The sequence below is a fragment of the Argentina silus genome, assembly GCF_951799395.1.
Source record: "Argentina silus genome assembly, chromosome: 18".
NCBI lineage: Eukaryota > Metazoa > Chordata > Actinopteri > Argentiniformes > Argentinidae > Argentina > Argentina silus.
Window position 1 is genome coordinate 13,565,399 of NC_139672.1, and position 16,694 is coordinate 13,582,092.

Below are 16,694 nucleotides of genomic sequence, written 5' to 3' on the forward strand. Positions count from 1 at the left end.
CTATAATGAACAAGGTCAATAGAGTATAGGGAATAATGTGTGTATTGCTTTAAGTACACTACATTCACACATTGAGCAAGAAATATTTTGTCTGACTTTTTCTTACGACCTTAATCTCTGGTTGTGAACATGTTGTACGGTGGTCAATTGTCAGTTGTGAGTGACCTGTGTTTCAGTGATGTTGCCATAGCAACGGAAAGTGATGAGGGGCTCTGTGTTGGGCGTGCGGCCCGGTCTGTGACCGAGACTGAGGACAAAATGCAGCCGGTGGATTGCGCCCTTTCAGAGTGGACCCCGTGGACATCCTGTGACGTCTGTCAGAAGAAGAGGGTTAATATGATAATATACCAGTTGGAATGTGCAGTGCAGCAACTCTGATGTCAGGTCAATGTTAGAATTGGTCAGCAAGGTTGCACAACCTCGGTCCAATGTCCACAGTGATGCATAAGATGTGGCAGGAGCATGTGATTGAAGACGCATTGTAGTGCTGCTCCTAATCATTTTTGCATGGATAAAGACACAATGAGTCATTACCTTGACAACAACATGAGTGTGAGGAAAGAAAGCTCTGAGAGAGATTGCTCTAAGTGGTTCCTTAGTGGTTCCTTAGTGGTTCCTTAGTGGTTCCTTAGTGGTTACTTAGTGGTTACTTAGTGGTTCCTTAGTGGTTCCTTAATGGTTACTTAGTGGTTACTTAGTGGTTCCTTAGTGGTTACTTAGTGGTTCCTTAGTGGTTCCTTAGTGGTTACTTAGTGGTTCCTTAGTGGTTACTTAGTGGTTCCTTAGTGGTTCCTTAGTGGTTACTTAGTGGTTACTTAGTGGTTCCTTAGTGGTTACTTAGTGGTTACTTAGTGGTTCCTTAGTGGTTCCTTAGTGGTTCCTTAGTGGTTACTTAGTGGTTCCTTAGTGGTTACTTAGTGGTTCCTTAGTGGTTCCTTAGTGGTTACTTAGTGGTTCCTTAGTGGTTACTTAGTGGTTACTTAGTGGTTCCTTAGTGGTTCCTTAGTGGTTCCTTAGTGGTTACTTAGTGGTTCCTTAGTGGTTACTTAGTGGTTCCTTAGTGGTTCCTTAGTGGTTACTTAGTGGTTCCTTAGTGGTTCCTTAGTGGTTCCTTAGTGGTTACTTAGTGGTTCCTTAGTGGTTCCTTAGTGGTTACTTAGTGGTTCCTTAGTGGTTACTTAGTGGTTCCTTAGTGGTTCCTTAGTGGTTCCTTAGTGGTTCCTTAGTGGTTCCCTCATACCAAACTGTATTAAACTCTCCATCCTCTCTCCTCAGTACCGCTATGCTACACTCACTCAGCCATCCCAGTTCGGAGGGGAGCCATGCCATTTCCATGACAGGGAGAAGGAGTCCTGCACCCCTCCATCCCGCTATACTTGTGACGAGGTCCCCCTGTGTGAGGGCCATCTCTGCACCACCACAGGTAGCGCCTCCGCTGATCCACGCCCTATCCTCCTCCCATTCCCATCCTTAACCCTTAACCTAAAAAAATGTCCGTGGGCCTCTACAATCATTAACTCATTGAGTGCCGAGGGTGAATAAAGTCGCCCAAATTGTCAACGTTCCAGAGTACCAAGGCTAATTGTTTTCACCAAAAAATGCATAAATTATGATGTTTCATTTTGTAGCCAATCAAAGTGTTGTTGCTAGGTAAATATCACATAGAACACCTGGCACTCTAGGTGGTGAGTGGTCCGGAATTCTTTAGCATTTAGTGAGTTAAATCGCCAAAGGGTCAGTCTCACAATCCCACTGGGTTAGTGCCAGAGTCAGGCTCAGGGGGCTCGAATGTGATTCTCCTCCTGTTATCAACTGCCCAGCAGTTCAAATGACGGGTGAAGGCCGTGAGTATGGTCTTCAATTACTGGAATGGGTTGTGCTTTTCAGAGTCCGTTGTTGTTGATTCCGGAGCAGGCAAATACTATGCTTTGTTGACAGTTCTTGTTCTTGAGGCTGAGTGACTGGCAGGCAGACACGATGGGGTTGAGATCAGGTGATTGACTCGGCCATTGGAGAATTTTCCACTTCGTTGCCTTAAAAAAACTCCTGGGTAGCTTTCGTAGTACGTTTTGGGTCATTGTCCATCTGTGTTGTGAAGCACCGTCGAATCAACTTTGCTGAATTTGGCTGAATCTGAGCAGACAGTATATCCCTAAACACTTCAGAATTCATCCGGCTGCTTCAGTCTTCTGTCACATCATCAATAAACACTAGTGACCCAGTGCCATTGGAAGCCATGCATGCCCATGCCATCACACTGCCTCCACCGTGAGGTGTGTAATTCCTAAACCCTTCCCCCAATTTGGATGTGAATACCCTCAAATTAAAGCTGAGAGTCTGCACTTTAAACCCATATTCATTTATATAACAGTAACTTGAATATGTTTTGGTAAACAGCTAAAAAACTAAAATTGTGTCCAAATATATATGGACCTAACTGTATATGTTGTATGCTGTGTTGTGTTGTGTCTTTTGTGTTTGTATAACTTGTGTATGCTTCCTTCTTCACCAGATCTCACTTGTAAAAGAGATGAACATGTCAATGTAGTGACTTCTGAATAGAATGGTGAAGTTTACAGAAAATAAGTTCAGTTTGCATAAAGTGTTGGCGTTGTTGGCTCTTTTTTAACGATGGCCTTTATGTTGTCATTGATTGAATTTCAACCAGTAAATAGTGCTCAACAAACACACCGCTTATCATACACTGATTGTGTTTACAACACTGGTTGTGTCACGCTGTGCAGATCAGCAGACTGCTACACCCTATGTAAATATATTGATAATTACATTACAAAGTAAAGTCGTACAATACTTAATGTCACATTAATGCGGTTCCTAAAATGTTAATCACTCTTCTTTCAAGGTGTTGTGAGATCTCATTACATAGACCGTAATGGAGGCAGCCTGGAAGGCAACCATTGCTTTAGCAGGTTCGGTTCAACCTCAGCATGTGTTTCCTCCCAGGTCGCTGTGTGTCTATGGATCTGCGCTGCAACGGGGATGATGACTGTGGGGACGCGTCGGATGAGAAGGGCTGTGCGAAGGTCAACAAGGCCTGCAAGCACGAGACGGAGGAGTACTGGGGCATCGAGAACCTCGCCAAAGGGTCAGTCTCACATGCTTACTCCCCTCAAAAGGAACGATGCTAAAGTTGATCTGTGATTTGGGTTCCTAATTTCAGAAGTGATAGGTATGGGTTCCTCATTTCAGAAGAGGTATGTATGGGTTCCTCATTTCAGAAGTGGTATATACTGTATGGGTTCCTCATTTCAGAAGAGGTATGTATGGGTTCCTCATTTCAGAAGTGATAGGTATGGGTTCCTCATTTCAGAAGAGGTATGTATGGGTTCCTCATTTCAGAAGTGGTATATACTGTATGGGTTCCTCATTTCAGAAGAGGTATGTATGGGTTCCTCATTTCAGAAGAGGTATGTATGGATTCCTCATTTCAGAAGAGGTATGTATGGATTCCTCATTTCAGAAGAGGTATGTATGGATTCCTCATTTCAGAAGAGGTATGTATGGATTCCTCATTTCAGAAGAGGTATGTATGGATTCCTCATTTCAGAAAAGGTATGTATGGATTCCTCATTTCAGAAAAGGTATGTACAGTAAGGGTTCCTCATTTCAGAAGAGGTATATGATGAGGTATATGATTGCTCTTCATGAGCTACATGTATTGTTTGAATGGTCAATATAGAAGGCCCGGGTCCAACACAGGTAAATAAACAGACAGTTCTGATAGTCTGTAGGAGACAGTGATAGCATGTCAGGGACCAGATAAAAGCAAAAGTCTTCACTAAAAAGCTGCCACCCAGCGAAGACTAGGCCTACTGTAGACACAACCAAGAGTGAAACATTAAGATATTAGATATCTGTTTTTTGTGGATAATTTGAAGCAGGTTTAAGCAGATGCAGAATTATGGTGATGTTAAAATGCACTTGTCTATCATCAGAAGTAACAATATTGAATATAAGCCAAATCTAGTTTAAAATGCTGATAATAAAATTGCAGCCTGTGGGCAGCCAAATCTTAAATTTTTGGATGGTGATTGTTGGCCGTAATCTTCCACCGAAGCCTTCCTCAGGGCATGCAGGCAACAAGGATGTCGTGGTAGGCTTCCAACACTGGGGTCTGGTAGGTGAATATAAAGGAATGAGAGCATAGAGCTGTGAAGAAAAAATAAAGGTTTGATGCAGGCTGATGCAATTCGTTTGTAGAATAGGCAATATTGTGAAAATCAAAGACACACACACACACACACACACACACACACACACACACACAGGACACCCTGAACCATTGGTTCATCCAAAAGCACAATAATGTGTTCAGTGAAGAGGCCTTCATCATCCTTATGCAAAGACTGTATGAGATCCAGCTGTAGTCAGCAGCACAGTCTCCAGTCAGACAGGACATTGTACTAAGGAACGTACTGATCTACTGATTCAGTGCACGTGGCAATAGATATGGGGAGGCTGGTGGAGGTAGAAATCAGAGGACGGGCTCATTGTAATGCAATGAGGAATCGATTTCTACCTCCACTAGCCTCTTGTCATCAAATTGAAGGCACTTTACTCTCAGAAAGTTACAGCGTACAGAGAATCAGAGGTTTAACAGTATACTTCAGCTTAAACAGTTTTTGTTGCTATTAATTATTCGGTTTCTGAAACATTGTGTTACATCCACTTACAATGACACTTTATACCTCATGGGCTAAATGTTGTTGAACTATGGTGGCAGCTTTACGATTATCAATTCAACAGTAGACCTTCCGGTACAAAAACCCTGGAAATAAAATACAAAAAAAAAAGTCGATTCGGTTGCCAAAAGCTGCAAAAGTAAAAAAAAAAAAAAAAAAAAAAAAAAAACACCTACAAATGTTTTGGTCTTTAATATGTAGGCTACTTAATTTGTTGCAGATTTGTCACAAAATGTAGATGGTCCTACTCTACTCTCTATTTGGTTTCACTTTCTCCCCCAATAGAATAAACATAGTGAACAGCCGTCTGGAGGGGGTGGTCATTGACAACCGATACTACGCTGGTAGCTGCTTGCCACACTACATCCAGAACGTGCGATTCAGGAAGCCGTACAACCTACAACAGTACACAATGGAGGTGAGCTGGGTTGGACTTTGGAGTCACAAATTGGAGTCACAATTCACATTTGATCTCACTAAATGCAAGAGGTGAATTGAATCAAAAGCAATTGGTCATTTTCAGTTAACTTCTTGCATTAAGTGGTGACATTAACCCATGTATAAATGATAGACACTCAAGGTTCCAATTTGCATATGCAAAAAAAGTGCCAAAAAGTGAAAAGTCGGCCAACTTAATCGTAATATATCTAATTCACACAATGTGACATTACATGGGAGTTTTGAATACTGCAACTAGCGTTAGAATGATGTGCAATGCATTTTGTTTCCTAAAACTCTAGTTGAATAATGAACATCTTCGCAAATACATTGTTAAAGACAAGGTACAATAAAAATCATGCTATTCCGAGTTGTTAGGTATTTCTTGCTCTGTTCAGCACTATTTGCACAACCAAATTGGGGCTCATTCTAATGCATGGAATGGAATGAGGAACGGTATCAAACACACATACCATTCCCCATTCCTTGATACCATTCCTCATTCCATTCCATGCATTACAATGAGCCCGTCTTCTGAATTCTACCTACACCACCCTCCACTGATTGTGACCAGTACTAAGTGTATGGGGTGCTTTCTTTCTTGGTTCCCCCACAGACCAAAGGCGAGTATGACTTCACATTGCAGTCATTCAAGTCTTATTCTGAGTATTACGAGTACACCATGAAGGAGCGCACATCCAAGACCTCCGTGTCCATTGGCTTCGCTCTTCCGGGCATCGCTGAGTTTGGCTTCGACTACAATGACTCCAAATACTCCAAGTCAGAGAGCAAGATACGCCGCGCCTCTGGGAAGGTCAGAGTTTACAAATGCACTCATTCCCTTCTTCTCTCCCATAGACAGATGCATTCAGGTAACCCCCAACCAATCAGAATCAGACATACTCAGCTGTGGGATTGGGGTCAATTCATGAATTAAAACATCCTCATGGAAAATAATGTGTAATTTTCCATTAAAAAAAATCTAATTTCAATTCACTTCTTGCATCAGCCCCTCAATTGAATCATTATATTCATTGCACATGAGTGTAGAAAGAGTATTTTCCCCTTTCCCCTCTAGTTCTGATTGGGCCTGAATCTAGTAGAGCTGACCCCTGTCCCTCCACCTGTCCCTCCACCTGTCCCTCCACCTGTCCCTCCACCTGTCCCTCCACCTGTTCCTCCACCTGTCCCTCCCCCCTACCCACAGACAAACAGTTTCATCCGGGCCAAAGCTGAGCTGCAGCTGGCCCGGTACGCCCTGAAGCAGGATGGCCTGATGCTGCACCCAGAGTTCCTGCACCGCCTGCGAGCCCTGCCCGACTCCTACGTCTACGGAGAGTACAGACAGATCTACAGAGACTACGGAACCCACTACATCACTGAGGCCACACTGGGAGGAGACTATGAGCATACCATCATCCTGAACAAGGAGAAGTTGGAGAAGTCAGGTGACGTCTGTGTGATATGTAACGGAGATGGTTCGGTGATGAGTCATTTTGTCTGAGTGGGCTTCAGTCAGCTTCAAATCCAATGCTTAGGCTTTAGGTCAATCGGCTAACACAGTCTTGTAGGGCACACAAGACTTACTGTATGTCCGCATCAGCCTTTCATTTGTAGTTTTTCTATTCAACCAGACACTTTTTTGAGGGTGTGCACAGTTCTCAGTGCAGGCCTCTCTGAACTTCCCTAATTTTTATCCACACAGACCCTTGTAGTAACAAGGATGTAACAATGCATGAATCAGCCTTAAGAGTCACTCCAGAGTGTGACGGCATTGGGCATAAGTTAGTTGCTGAACCTTGTCAGCTCCACTATACCGACAGCTGCATTTTCTTTTTCTGCACTTATTTACTGTGAGAATGTAATATATTCCAATGATAGTAATGCTCTTTACTCTCCTGTATCTAACCCCTTTTTAATAGACTATTCTCTGGATGACTACAGAAACTGTGTGCAAGTAGGTCTCAAGGTGGGGGCCAACATCAAGGGGGTTTATGTGACTGTTGGGGTCGACGCAGGCGGTTGTGATGGTCTGCTGAATGAGATGGGAGGTGAGACTTAATTTTTCTCAAAACCACACTTCATTCTAACAAGAAGGTGCTACCTAGACCCATAAAGGGTTCTTTCAGCTGTCCCTGTGGGAGAACCATTTTTTGTTCCATGTAGAACCCTTTAGGGTTACATGTAGAACCCTTTCCACAGAATGTTCTAAATGGAACACAAAAGGGTTGTACAGGTAACAGGGACAGCCAAAGAACCCTTTTACAGAGCCTCTTTAAAAGAAGCCGTTTTACTCCGTCACCATCTTGGCGATGCCTCTTCAGGCGCTTATTTCTTTTTAGACAGCTCGTCCATGTGAGGGCAGGACAAAAACTCTACTCACACCCAAATTATATGGATTAGCAACTTTTCCTTTCGGTTTTTCGCAATGTTTCTATCACTGAAGTGTGTAGAAACATTCCTTGCGGTCATTTGACCGTTAAAAGTAGGTGCATTGTCTTAAAAGGATGCTTTATTTGGCTTTGTCCTAGCCTTCCTAACCTCCTGCTCTAGTCTTACACATGTATTACTAGGGACAGCATGAGAAACACACGATCCTAGCAAAACAAACCTAGCAATGACAACTGCTATCTATAACTGTTATCTATAACTGCTTGGTAATTGGTCAGAAATGTATCCCCACATGAAACTGGTGCCATCTTTCCCGTAAATCAAGGCAATAGTAAATCAAAGCAGTGGCATATCTCTAGTATATACAATCTCTTGGTAGACTTTTTTCTCCCAGTGTCAGTGTTGTATATTTTAGGTTTACAAAGAATAAAGTAGAATAGAATAGAATAAAACTAGCAGTCACAGTTTGAACATGAAGTGTAGAATGTTTTTATAAAGGGTTCTATCCTTTTTCTTTCTTACTTTTTTCTTTATTTCTTTCCTTTGTCTCTGTCTGTGTCTGTGTGTCTGTGTGTCTGTTTGTCTGTCTGTCTGTCTGTCTGTCTGTCTGTCTGTCTCTCTCTCTCTCTCTCGCCTCCCTCCAGAGGACACAGTCAAAGGCAGCATGGCGGAGGACTTTGTCGCCATTGTGAGAGGCGGTGACAGTGAGTCCATCAGCTCTCTGGCTGCCAAGAAGCTGCCCACTCCAGAGCTGATGAGGCTGTGGGGTGATGCCGTGTATTTCAATCCTGACTTCATCCGCAGCACAGTGAGCCCCTCTATCAGGCCTCTCCATTCATCTACTTTGACTCACTTTACCTGTCTCTATTTTCTCCCTCTTATTTTCTGTCTTTATTCTCTCTCTATCTCCACGTATATCCACCATTCATATGGCTCCACGGAGCCTATACATGACCAGTTCCATTATCAGTAAGACTTAAACCCGTGAGATAAAGGTTTTGTTGTTGCTCTGCCTGACAGAGGCAGCCGCTGTATGAGCTGGTGACGCATCGAGACTTTCTCAGCGCCCGCAGCCTGAAGAAGAACCTGAGGAAAGCTCTGGAAGAGTACCTGAAAGAAGCTAGTTCCTGCCAATGTTCCCCCTGCCTCAACAATGGAGTTGTCGTTCTCAAAGGTAAACAACTTTTTTATCCAGTTGTTACAGTGGGTCCGTGATTAAATAAAGCTCAAAGTTGTGACTGATTGGATATCGAATTCAGGCTGGACGCGTGCCTCAACACCCTCTGCAGAGTCTAGTCTGCAAAGCTAACATACAGTCATACAGAGAAAAAGTTAGGACACCCCCCAAAATATTAAGTTCCAAATGTCCATATGTTTGAATATGTTGAAAAAGACATAGTCCTAACTTTTTCTCATGACTGTAGGTATAGCATCCTCATCTCATTCTAGATAAATCTGAAAAATACTCTGCTCCCAGACATTCTTTGGTGATGATGATGGTTACAACAACAACAACAACGATGACAATCCTTATCTCCCCCATCAGGCACCAGGTGTGAATGTATTTGTCCGGCTGGATACAGCGGTCTGGGTTGTGAGATTACCCAGAGATCAGGTCAGCTTTGTTAAGCACACACCACACACACCACACACACCTTATCAACATCTTCTACTGTATATACAGTAACACACCACACACACCTTATCTCCTACTGTTTATAACACCACACACACACACACCCCATCAACATCATCAACTGTTTATAACACCACACACACACCCCATCAACATCATCAACTGTTTATTACACACCATTTTAACACACCACCACTACGGCTGACTGTGTGCCCTGTCTGCCTCAGTTGTTGTATCACCATGGCGATAGCTGTACTGTATGGCATATATTACAATGATATTTGACCTTTGACCCTGACAGAAATAGCCATAGATGGCAGTTGGAGCTGCTGGGGCTCATGGTCGTCCTGCGGTGGGACGACAAAGACTCGAACCCGCCTGTGTAACAACCCTGCACCCAGCAATGAAGGCATGGCATGCAGAGGGCTGCACGAGGACTCTGTAGATTGCTTTTGAAAATGTCCCACAAACATCTCAAAATAAATATCTCATATCTCTCTCAGAAATGTCAGTGTCTCAATTATTGACAATAATAAATTATATTCTGACTAAATTGTGCATAGATAGATGAGGCCTTCCTAAAGCAATCTATTGCTCATTTTATCACTTAAACGTGCAATATGTTCTGGTAAAACAGATGTCCTGTACAAGAGGGGCCAGAGCTGACTTTATCTCCTGAGGAGGCTCAGGTCCTTCTACCAGTCAGTGGTTGCCAGTGCAGTGCTGTACGCGGTGGTATGCTGGGGGCGCAGGATCAAGGAAGGTGAATAAGCTGAACAAGCTTATTAGGAAAGTTGGCTCTGTCCTCAGTGTCACCCTGGACACTGTGGAGGAGGTGGCCAATAGGAGGATGCGGACCAAACTCCTGACCATCATGGACAATCCCTCCCATCCCCTACATAACACTGTGGCACAGCAGAGAAGCTTACATTTTTTTTTTTTTATTTACATTTATGGCATTTAAGCAGACGCCTTTATCCAAAGCAACTTACAACTATACATTCGTTTAAGTAAGTGAATCATCTGTCCATCAGTCATCATAAGATAAAGTAATCAATGCTCGGACCAGGGGCCATTGGCAGTCACAATGCTAGAAGAATGATTTTTTTTTATTAACAGGAGAGAAACTTGTACAGGGGGGTAGTGGGGGTGAAGAGGTCTTTAGGGTTAGGGTTAGGGTTAGTACAGGGGGGTAGGGGGGTGAAGAAGTCTTTAGGAGGGATCGTTAAGATGTAGCCTGAAGAGATGGGTCTTCAATCTACGGCAGAAGCTGCTTTAGCAACAGATTATTACAACCACTTGTTGCTCTAAGGAGCACTATAGGAGATCTTTTCTGCCTGCCACAATAAGACGCAACTCCTCCTCCAGCTGGCTTGATCAGGGTGATCAGAGTCAGGCTGGCGGATGTTAAATCATACTGGACTGTTCTAACTGTATATAATGTTTCAGATGTCTATTTGTTTGTGACGTGAGCTGCTGTAACGCCTCAATTTCCCCTCGGGGATCAATAAAGTACCTATCTATCTATCTATCTATCTATCTATCTATCTATCTATCTAGATATATATGTAACATTGCATCCTTTGAAAGAAATATTTCATTTATGAATGCTATTTAGGTCCCGCTGTTTTCTAAAATACAATTGGACAGGGGTGTTCAAGGGAATGGACTCACAGATTTTTGCCTTTCTGTCTCTCGTCTTTGACCTCTTCATGCAGAAGCACAACAGCTAAGTCCATTTCAGGGGGTTTATATTATTATAAATATTATTATTAATTCATTCATTTAATTATATTATACTGTATATACCTGTGTGAACATATTCCATAAAAGAGTCGGTGGCACTGTTCTTTATTCTTTATTTGCAGAGAACAACTAGAATGAGCATGACATGTGTAATCACTCCTGTATGCTGGTGCCCTGAGGAGAGCCTGTGTGCCCATCATTCTAGTTCAGTGGTGGCTGACAGACTTCAACAACGTTGTTTCTGGGAGGAGGAACCTCGGCAGGCAGCTCCACCATTGGCTGGTGCAGGGTTCTTACACGACCGTGTGCGTATCTTATTTCCTGACTGACAGGAGGACCACGTCCCCCAACAGCTCCAGACCCCGTCCGTCTTTGCATCTATCGGATGAAAGAATGATATTTTGTCAAATTTGCCTTCTTGGAGTCAAAGCAGTGAAAGTGTAATTGGACCCTATCAGTTTACTCTGCTATTGTAACATTTCTAAATAAATATACTGCAAGGCTACTCAAGTTACATTATACAACGGTTTGATCAGAACAAACTTTCTGATTGCCCAAGAGATGCTAGAAGCTGTGATTTAAGGGATGATTATGTCTAGGTTCAAGTCAAAGCTACTCTATTACCAACACAGCGAGGACCACTTTAAAATGGATTTATCTTGTTTGTCTCATCCTACAGAGCCCTATAAGTTCTCTATGGCTCACCTTTCCTGGCGGTCTCCTGGCAGGCGTCTCCTGTGAAGCCACTGGGGCAGATGCAGCTGCAGGTGGTCTGTTTGAGGACAGGTATGCCGTTGTGCATGCAGGGGGAGCAGCGGCATGAGTTGAACTGCATCAGGTACTCCTCCCAGGCAGTCCTCAGGTGTGCCAGCCTCGAGCCCACCTCAAACGCAGCCGTGCTGACGCGTACCAGCTCGTATATGGGCATAATCTGGGGAGTGTGTGTGTGTGTGGTGGGGGGGGGGGGTTCAAGGGGAGGAATTAAGGAGGGGGATGTAGAGGAGTCCAATTAGGACAGGGACATGTTTTATACATTTGTATGAGCAGTGTTCATGCCTTTTGATATGAATGTACTGTACATACTTATGAATGTTTGAACGCACTATTACCTGTGTGTTTACACTGCAGGCCTGTGTTTGAAAATGCTCTTTTTACGATTGAGCCTGCCTGAATTCCCTGGTGGGCAGGGTTTGTCGTTTTGGGTTGATTGCATCAGACAAACAAATACTACTGTCTATTATAGCTGTATGCAAGTAAATATGCTAAATACAATTATTAAAGTAATATGGTTCAAGCTGCAAGCTATGTAACTAATATGTTTTTTTGTTGCAAGTACTTGTATTTAATTGAGCATGCCGGTTTGTCCTACCAGTCAGGCAGCTATTACCTCATAATCGATGAGCGTTGGGTTGTACTTGAGTGACACGCCCCACTTCCTGTACATGTCAGGGTCCTTGATGACCACCAGACCACCGGAGCTTTCTGTGTTGCCCCCCTTCACCCGCACAATGATGTCCTCAATGAGGCCCGATTTCTTTTTTATTTCTATGATTGGGTAAAAAGATAATCATCAATTAGCCTAAACATGTGGGTACACTCGCCTCAGGTCATCCAACTGAAGTCCACTACCAAAACGCTATTTGGGGAAAAGTTATTATCATATGACATAAGGTAGAAATGTGGTGTAGGTTAGAGGAAGAAATTAATTTAAGGGACTTATCGTTATTGGTGATGAGGAATTTGGGAGGGTCAGGCGTTTCCAGTTTCAGAGAGGGTTATGTGTTTTTTAATACAGTCAAGAGGAGGGCCATGCAATTAGCAATTTATAAAATGTTGATATCTTTCAATACTTCAGAATTCAACGCTGTGTATGATTGCTTTCCTCTCTGTATGCCAGAGCTCAGCGTATGGGATGAACGCTTTCCTGGTGCACAACTACAGTAAGAGGGATTTTCCTCTCTCTGCTCATAGTTGTCGCATTCGGGGCAGCACAAACATCTGCCCCTCCAAACCCCTTGCTTGTCCTTTACACTGTGCATCTTTTGTATCGTCTGTTATACACCAATATGCTCTGTGGAAATCCAAACTTGTCACACAGACGAGGCCTTAGACTACGAAGTTGCACGGGTGTAAAGGCATCAAAGCTGCAAATTTTAAACATTTTCTCCATGTACCCCTTATAATAAATAACAAACAGTACCTAAATAAGAACTGTTATGGCCAAAGACTCGGGTTTATGACAGATACACACCATTAAAACCAGCTCCAGTTTTCAAGCATTCTTCACCACGCACTTTGAGTTCAGCTTTCACATTTTTGCCCAAGGGACTGCCCAAACCAAAGGATCCTCCAATGCATGCTCCAATTTGGTGACCAGTAAATTCTGTTGAAAGTAAAGAGCAAGAACATGACTTAAATATACCTTAGATCAGACCACTTCAAATACACATTATTGAATAATACACTTGCATAATCATAATGTGTGGAATGTAGCTACATTGAAAATCCTTCCAGTTTTTTTCACCATTAACAGATACTGTATATATATAATTATTCTAGCCCCATCTGTGCCCAGGATTATATTTATATTTACATTTGAATGTTGGGTAATCCTATTCATCCTAGGATTATACACACAACATCCACATACATATAAATATAATCCTAGGCACAGATGGGGCTATAATTATTGATTCAAATGACAGTACTACTGAAATAAAGAAGAACAGTACTTGAATTTATCATGGTAGTTTTGTTGACAACCATTACATATTCCAGGGTCCCTCCCATGATTCCCTGGGTGACGTAGTGGGTTCCGAAGGTGTTGAGGAAGCGGGAATACCGGCCAAAGTCATACTCTTCAGGGAGCTCCATGAGGGACATGTACATGCCCTCCTCCAGCATCAGATCCTCACTCCTCATCTTAAACTGGGCCGTCTGCACTTTGGACAGCAGCCTCACAAACCCCAGATCCTGATTGGCCAAATGTGAACAAACTGAATTCCCTTCATTCAGGTTGGTTTCAGATTAAAGTTTTGTCCCCTCAGCTGATTTGAAGTTAAAAATAGCAGATTTGATGGAGGAGGTACTGTATGTAACTGCTTTGGACCAGTTGTTCTATGTTTGGCTTTAAAACATGATGGCTATATGAATAGTGTATTACTTTTGCAAGTCGTTCTATTTTTGTATTTTTGTGCTGGATGTATTTTATACTGTATCCTGCTGGGTTTTACTTCTGCACTTTTCCTTGTAGGCTACGGTTGTCTTTGTTTTGTACTGTATTTTCATTGTTTGTTTTAGCTTGTGCTGCCTTGTACAGTCTCCTTTGAGGAAGAGGTGCAGTATTTTGACCTAAATGGGACTTAAAGGTGAAATTAAAAAGAAAAAACATTGGGTGTGTCTCAACAGTCTTGCCTGGCTTCTTTTTGCTCTGTACAAAGCAAGAGTAGGTTACCAAGAATGTACAATGTCTGGGCGGGCAGAGTTTGCACTTTTGAAGTAATTCCATTGGTTTCGTTATGGATGAATTAAATCAAACACACTTCAAGTATTTTTCAACCCAGGTCAGGAAAAGAGTGAGTATCATTGGCCCTCAAGAATTGGAGTTGTGCAGCTTTGACTTTGTGAAGTATTATTGAGGGGGGTTACCTGACTTGTATGCTTTGTGATGTTACTGCTGAATGCCCACTCCAGGCCTCCTGACACTCCCGCTTCCACATACTGAATCCCAACGGTGATGCCTACATTGAAAGAATTATTCGTCTCTCTGGCTTTCAACAATGTTGCCATGTCTTCATAGTACTCATCAGAGCCCTCAGAAGTAGCTTCAGCCTACAGTAAGGTAAAATCACATATCTTTCAGATGCTGTATATTTGATGAGTTGATCATAAGAAACAGTATACATTTTGTGACTGATAAAGTGTACAGTACAGTACCGTAAATCGGTAGGAATGGAAATTGTATGGTTTCCGGTAGTATTTCTCCTCATCATTATAGTGCAGCTTCTCACAGAATGCATCGTAAGAGAGTTTCCTCCATTCTCCATTGTAGACGTATTCACAAATTCCTCCATAGTATTTGGGGTCAAGAACGTGAGCCACAAATTCTCCAGTCAAGACATTAAAGCTAGGAAAAGGACATTAGTAAATACAGTGCCCTCCATAAGTATTGGAAAGAGGAATCATTTTGTCTTCTGTATATATAATTGGTGTGTAATATTAGGGCTTGAGTATTGAGTATTGATAGACAAACTATATTTTTAATGTGCATCTTGTTGTTCCCAGTTACGTCTATTGGCGATGGCTTACCCTTGAGTGCTACGGCCAGCCCCTGGGATGGGCATGAGGGAGGCGCACTTGTCTGTTCTCTTGTTAATGTCCACACAGACCCTCTCATCAGACTGGTCGTAAGCACAGTCATTCTCACCATTACAGCGAAGCTCCTTGCTGATACACCGTCCTGTGACCGGACACACACAGACACACACACATGCACACACACACACACACACACACACACACACACACACACACACACACACACACACACACACACACACACACACGCGTGCACACAGACTTACACATACATGCACACACAGACACACACACACACACACACACACACACACACACACACACACAGAAAAACATGACTCCTGAGTCAGGGCAGAACAGTATATGGTCAGTTAGAGGTTGGTCATGTGACTAGCCTGTTTCATTGCAGGTGAATTTTTCATCGCAGAGATCTGGCACCAAACACTCGCTGGTCGCTCTTGGGCATGCCAACTCCTCCCATTGGCTGCCCACACACAGCGACCCGCCAAACTGGGACGCCTTCTCCATGGACTGGAAACGAAACTAGGACAAATTATGAAAACATGTCTGTCAGGTCAGGTCTAAGGAGACTGTATGAACATTGCCAGAGGGGTGATTCCTAAAATAGCTAAAGATTACCTTCATTCAAACATACAGTATATTAAAATGTACATCAGCTTGCGCTCACTGGTGTCATAAGAATTACATATACTGTAGGAATATGTAAATATCCAAATATGAGAATTATGAGAATTAGGATAGTGAAATCAGATTTGACTGTAAATAAGTATTCTCTGATGAAAGCCTTGTCTAGTCATGCTGCGAATATGAAACTTGTTAAGAGAATCTTTACCTTCTTGTCAGTACAGGAGTTACAAGGACTCCATGAAGACCACTTCTTCAGCTTGCAGTCGATGGGCACTGGTTTGGTGACTTCTCTGGCCTTCCTCATATGAGGCAGTGCAGCCCTTTTGATACAAACCTTATTGTTTTACACATAGCAGCTATGTTCGGTTCTTCAAAGTATATCTAGCGTATATGAAGGAAAAATACCTGTTTTGAGTTACGCTCCATGGATCCTTCATGGCTTGGCACCCCACCATGAGCGAGTTGCTCAAACATAGCAGCAGAACATAGGATCCCAATACTGCACAGATCAATCTAGTCATGTTGCTCCCTGTCGAAAAGGAACTTGTCTTGCAGATTGTTTAGATGAGCAACTCTTGTCATCCCATGCTATCAGCCAGAGTCCAGAGTGAATGATTGATGGAGGGTAAACACACCGCACTCCCCAATAGTTGAGAAAGACATTTCTCATAAGCCCCCCCCCACCCCCCCACACACACACACATACACACTCTCTTTCTCTCTCTCACACACACACACACACACATGCACACATGCATGCACACACACACACACTCTCTCTTTCTCTCTCTCTCTCTGCTAAGGTTGTGGGTTTG

At 42.9% G+C, this 16,694-nt stretch overlaps 2 protein-coding genes across 2 annotated transcripts; one reads left to right on the forward strand and one right to left on the reverse strand.

The window, feature by feature from the left end:
- Nucleotides 1–129: 129 nt before the first annotated feature.
- c8b (complement component 8, beta polypeptide) lies at nucleotides 130–9,624 on the forward strand (the record flags this gene model as incomplete). The annotated part of the gene is made up of 11 exons (XM_083690542.1): nucleotides 130–330; nucleotides 1,276–1,423; nucleotides 2,965–3,106; nucleotides 4,989–5,121; nucleotides 5,758–5,955; nucleotides 6,349–6,589; nucleotides 7,064–7,192; nucleotides 8,177–8,340; nucleotides 8,553–8,706; nucleotides 9,079–9,147; nucleotides 9,470–9,624. The coding sequence occupies 11 exons, from the start codon at nucleotides 130–132 to the stop codon at nucleotides 9,622–9,624; spliced, it is 1,734 nt and encodes a 577-aa protein (XP_083546668.1).
- Nucleotides 9,625–11,140: 1,516 nt separating this feature from the next.
- On the reverse strand, nucleotides 11,141–16,183 carry c8a (complement component 8, alpha polypeptide; the record flags this gene model as incomplete). Its single annotated transcript, XM_083690543.1, has 9 exons — nucleotides 11,141–11,292; nucleotides 11,620–11,845; nucleotides 12,302–12,459; nucleotides 13,647–13,887; nucleotides 14,563–14,745; nucleotides 14,851–15,040; nucleotides 15,223–15,373; nucleotides 15,627–15,774; nucleotides 16,085–16,183. The coding sequence occupies 9 exons, from the start codon at nucleotides 16,181–16,183 to the stop codon at nucleotides 11,141–11,143; spliced, it is 1,548 nt and encodes a 515-aa protein (XP_083546669.1).
- Between the last annotated feature and the right edge of the window lie 511 nt (nucleotides 16,184–16,694).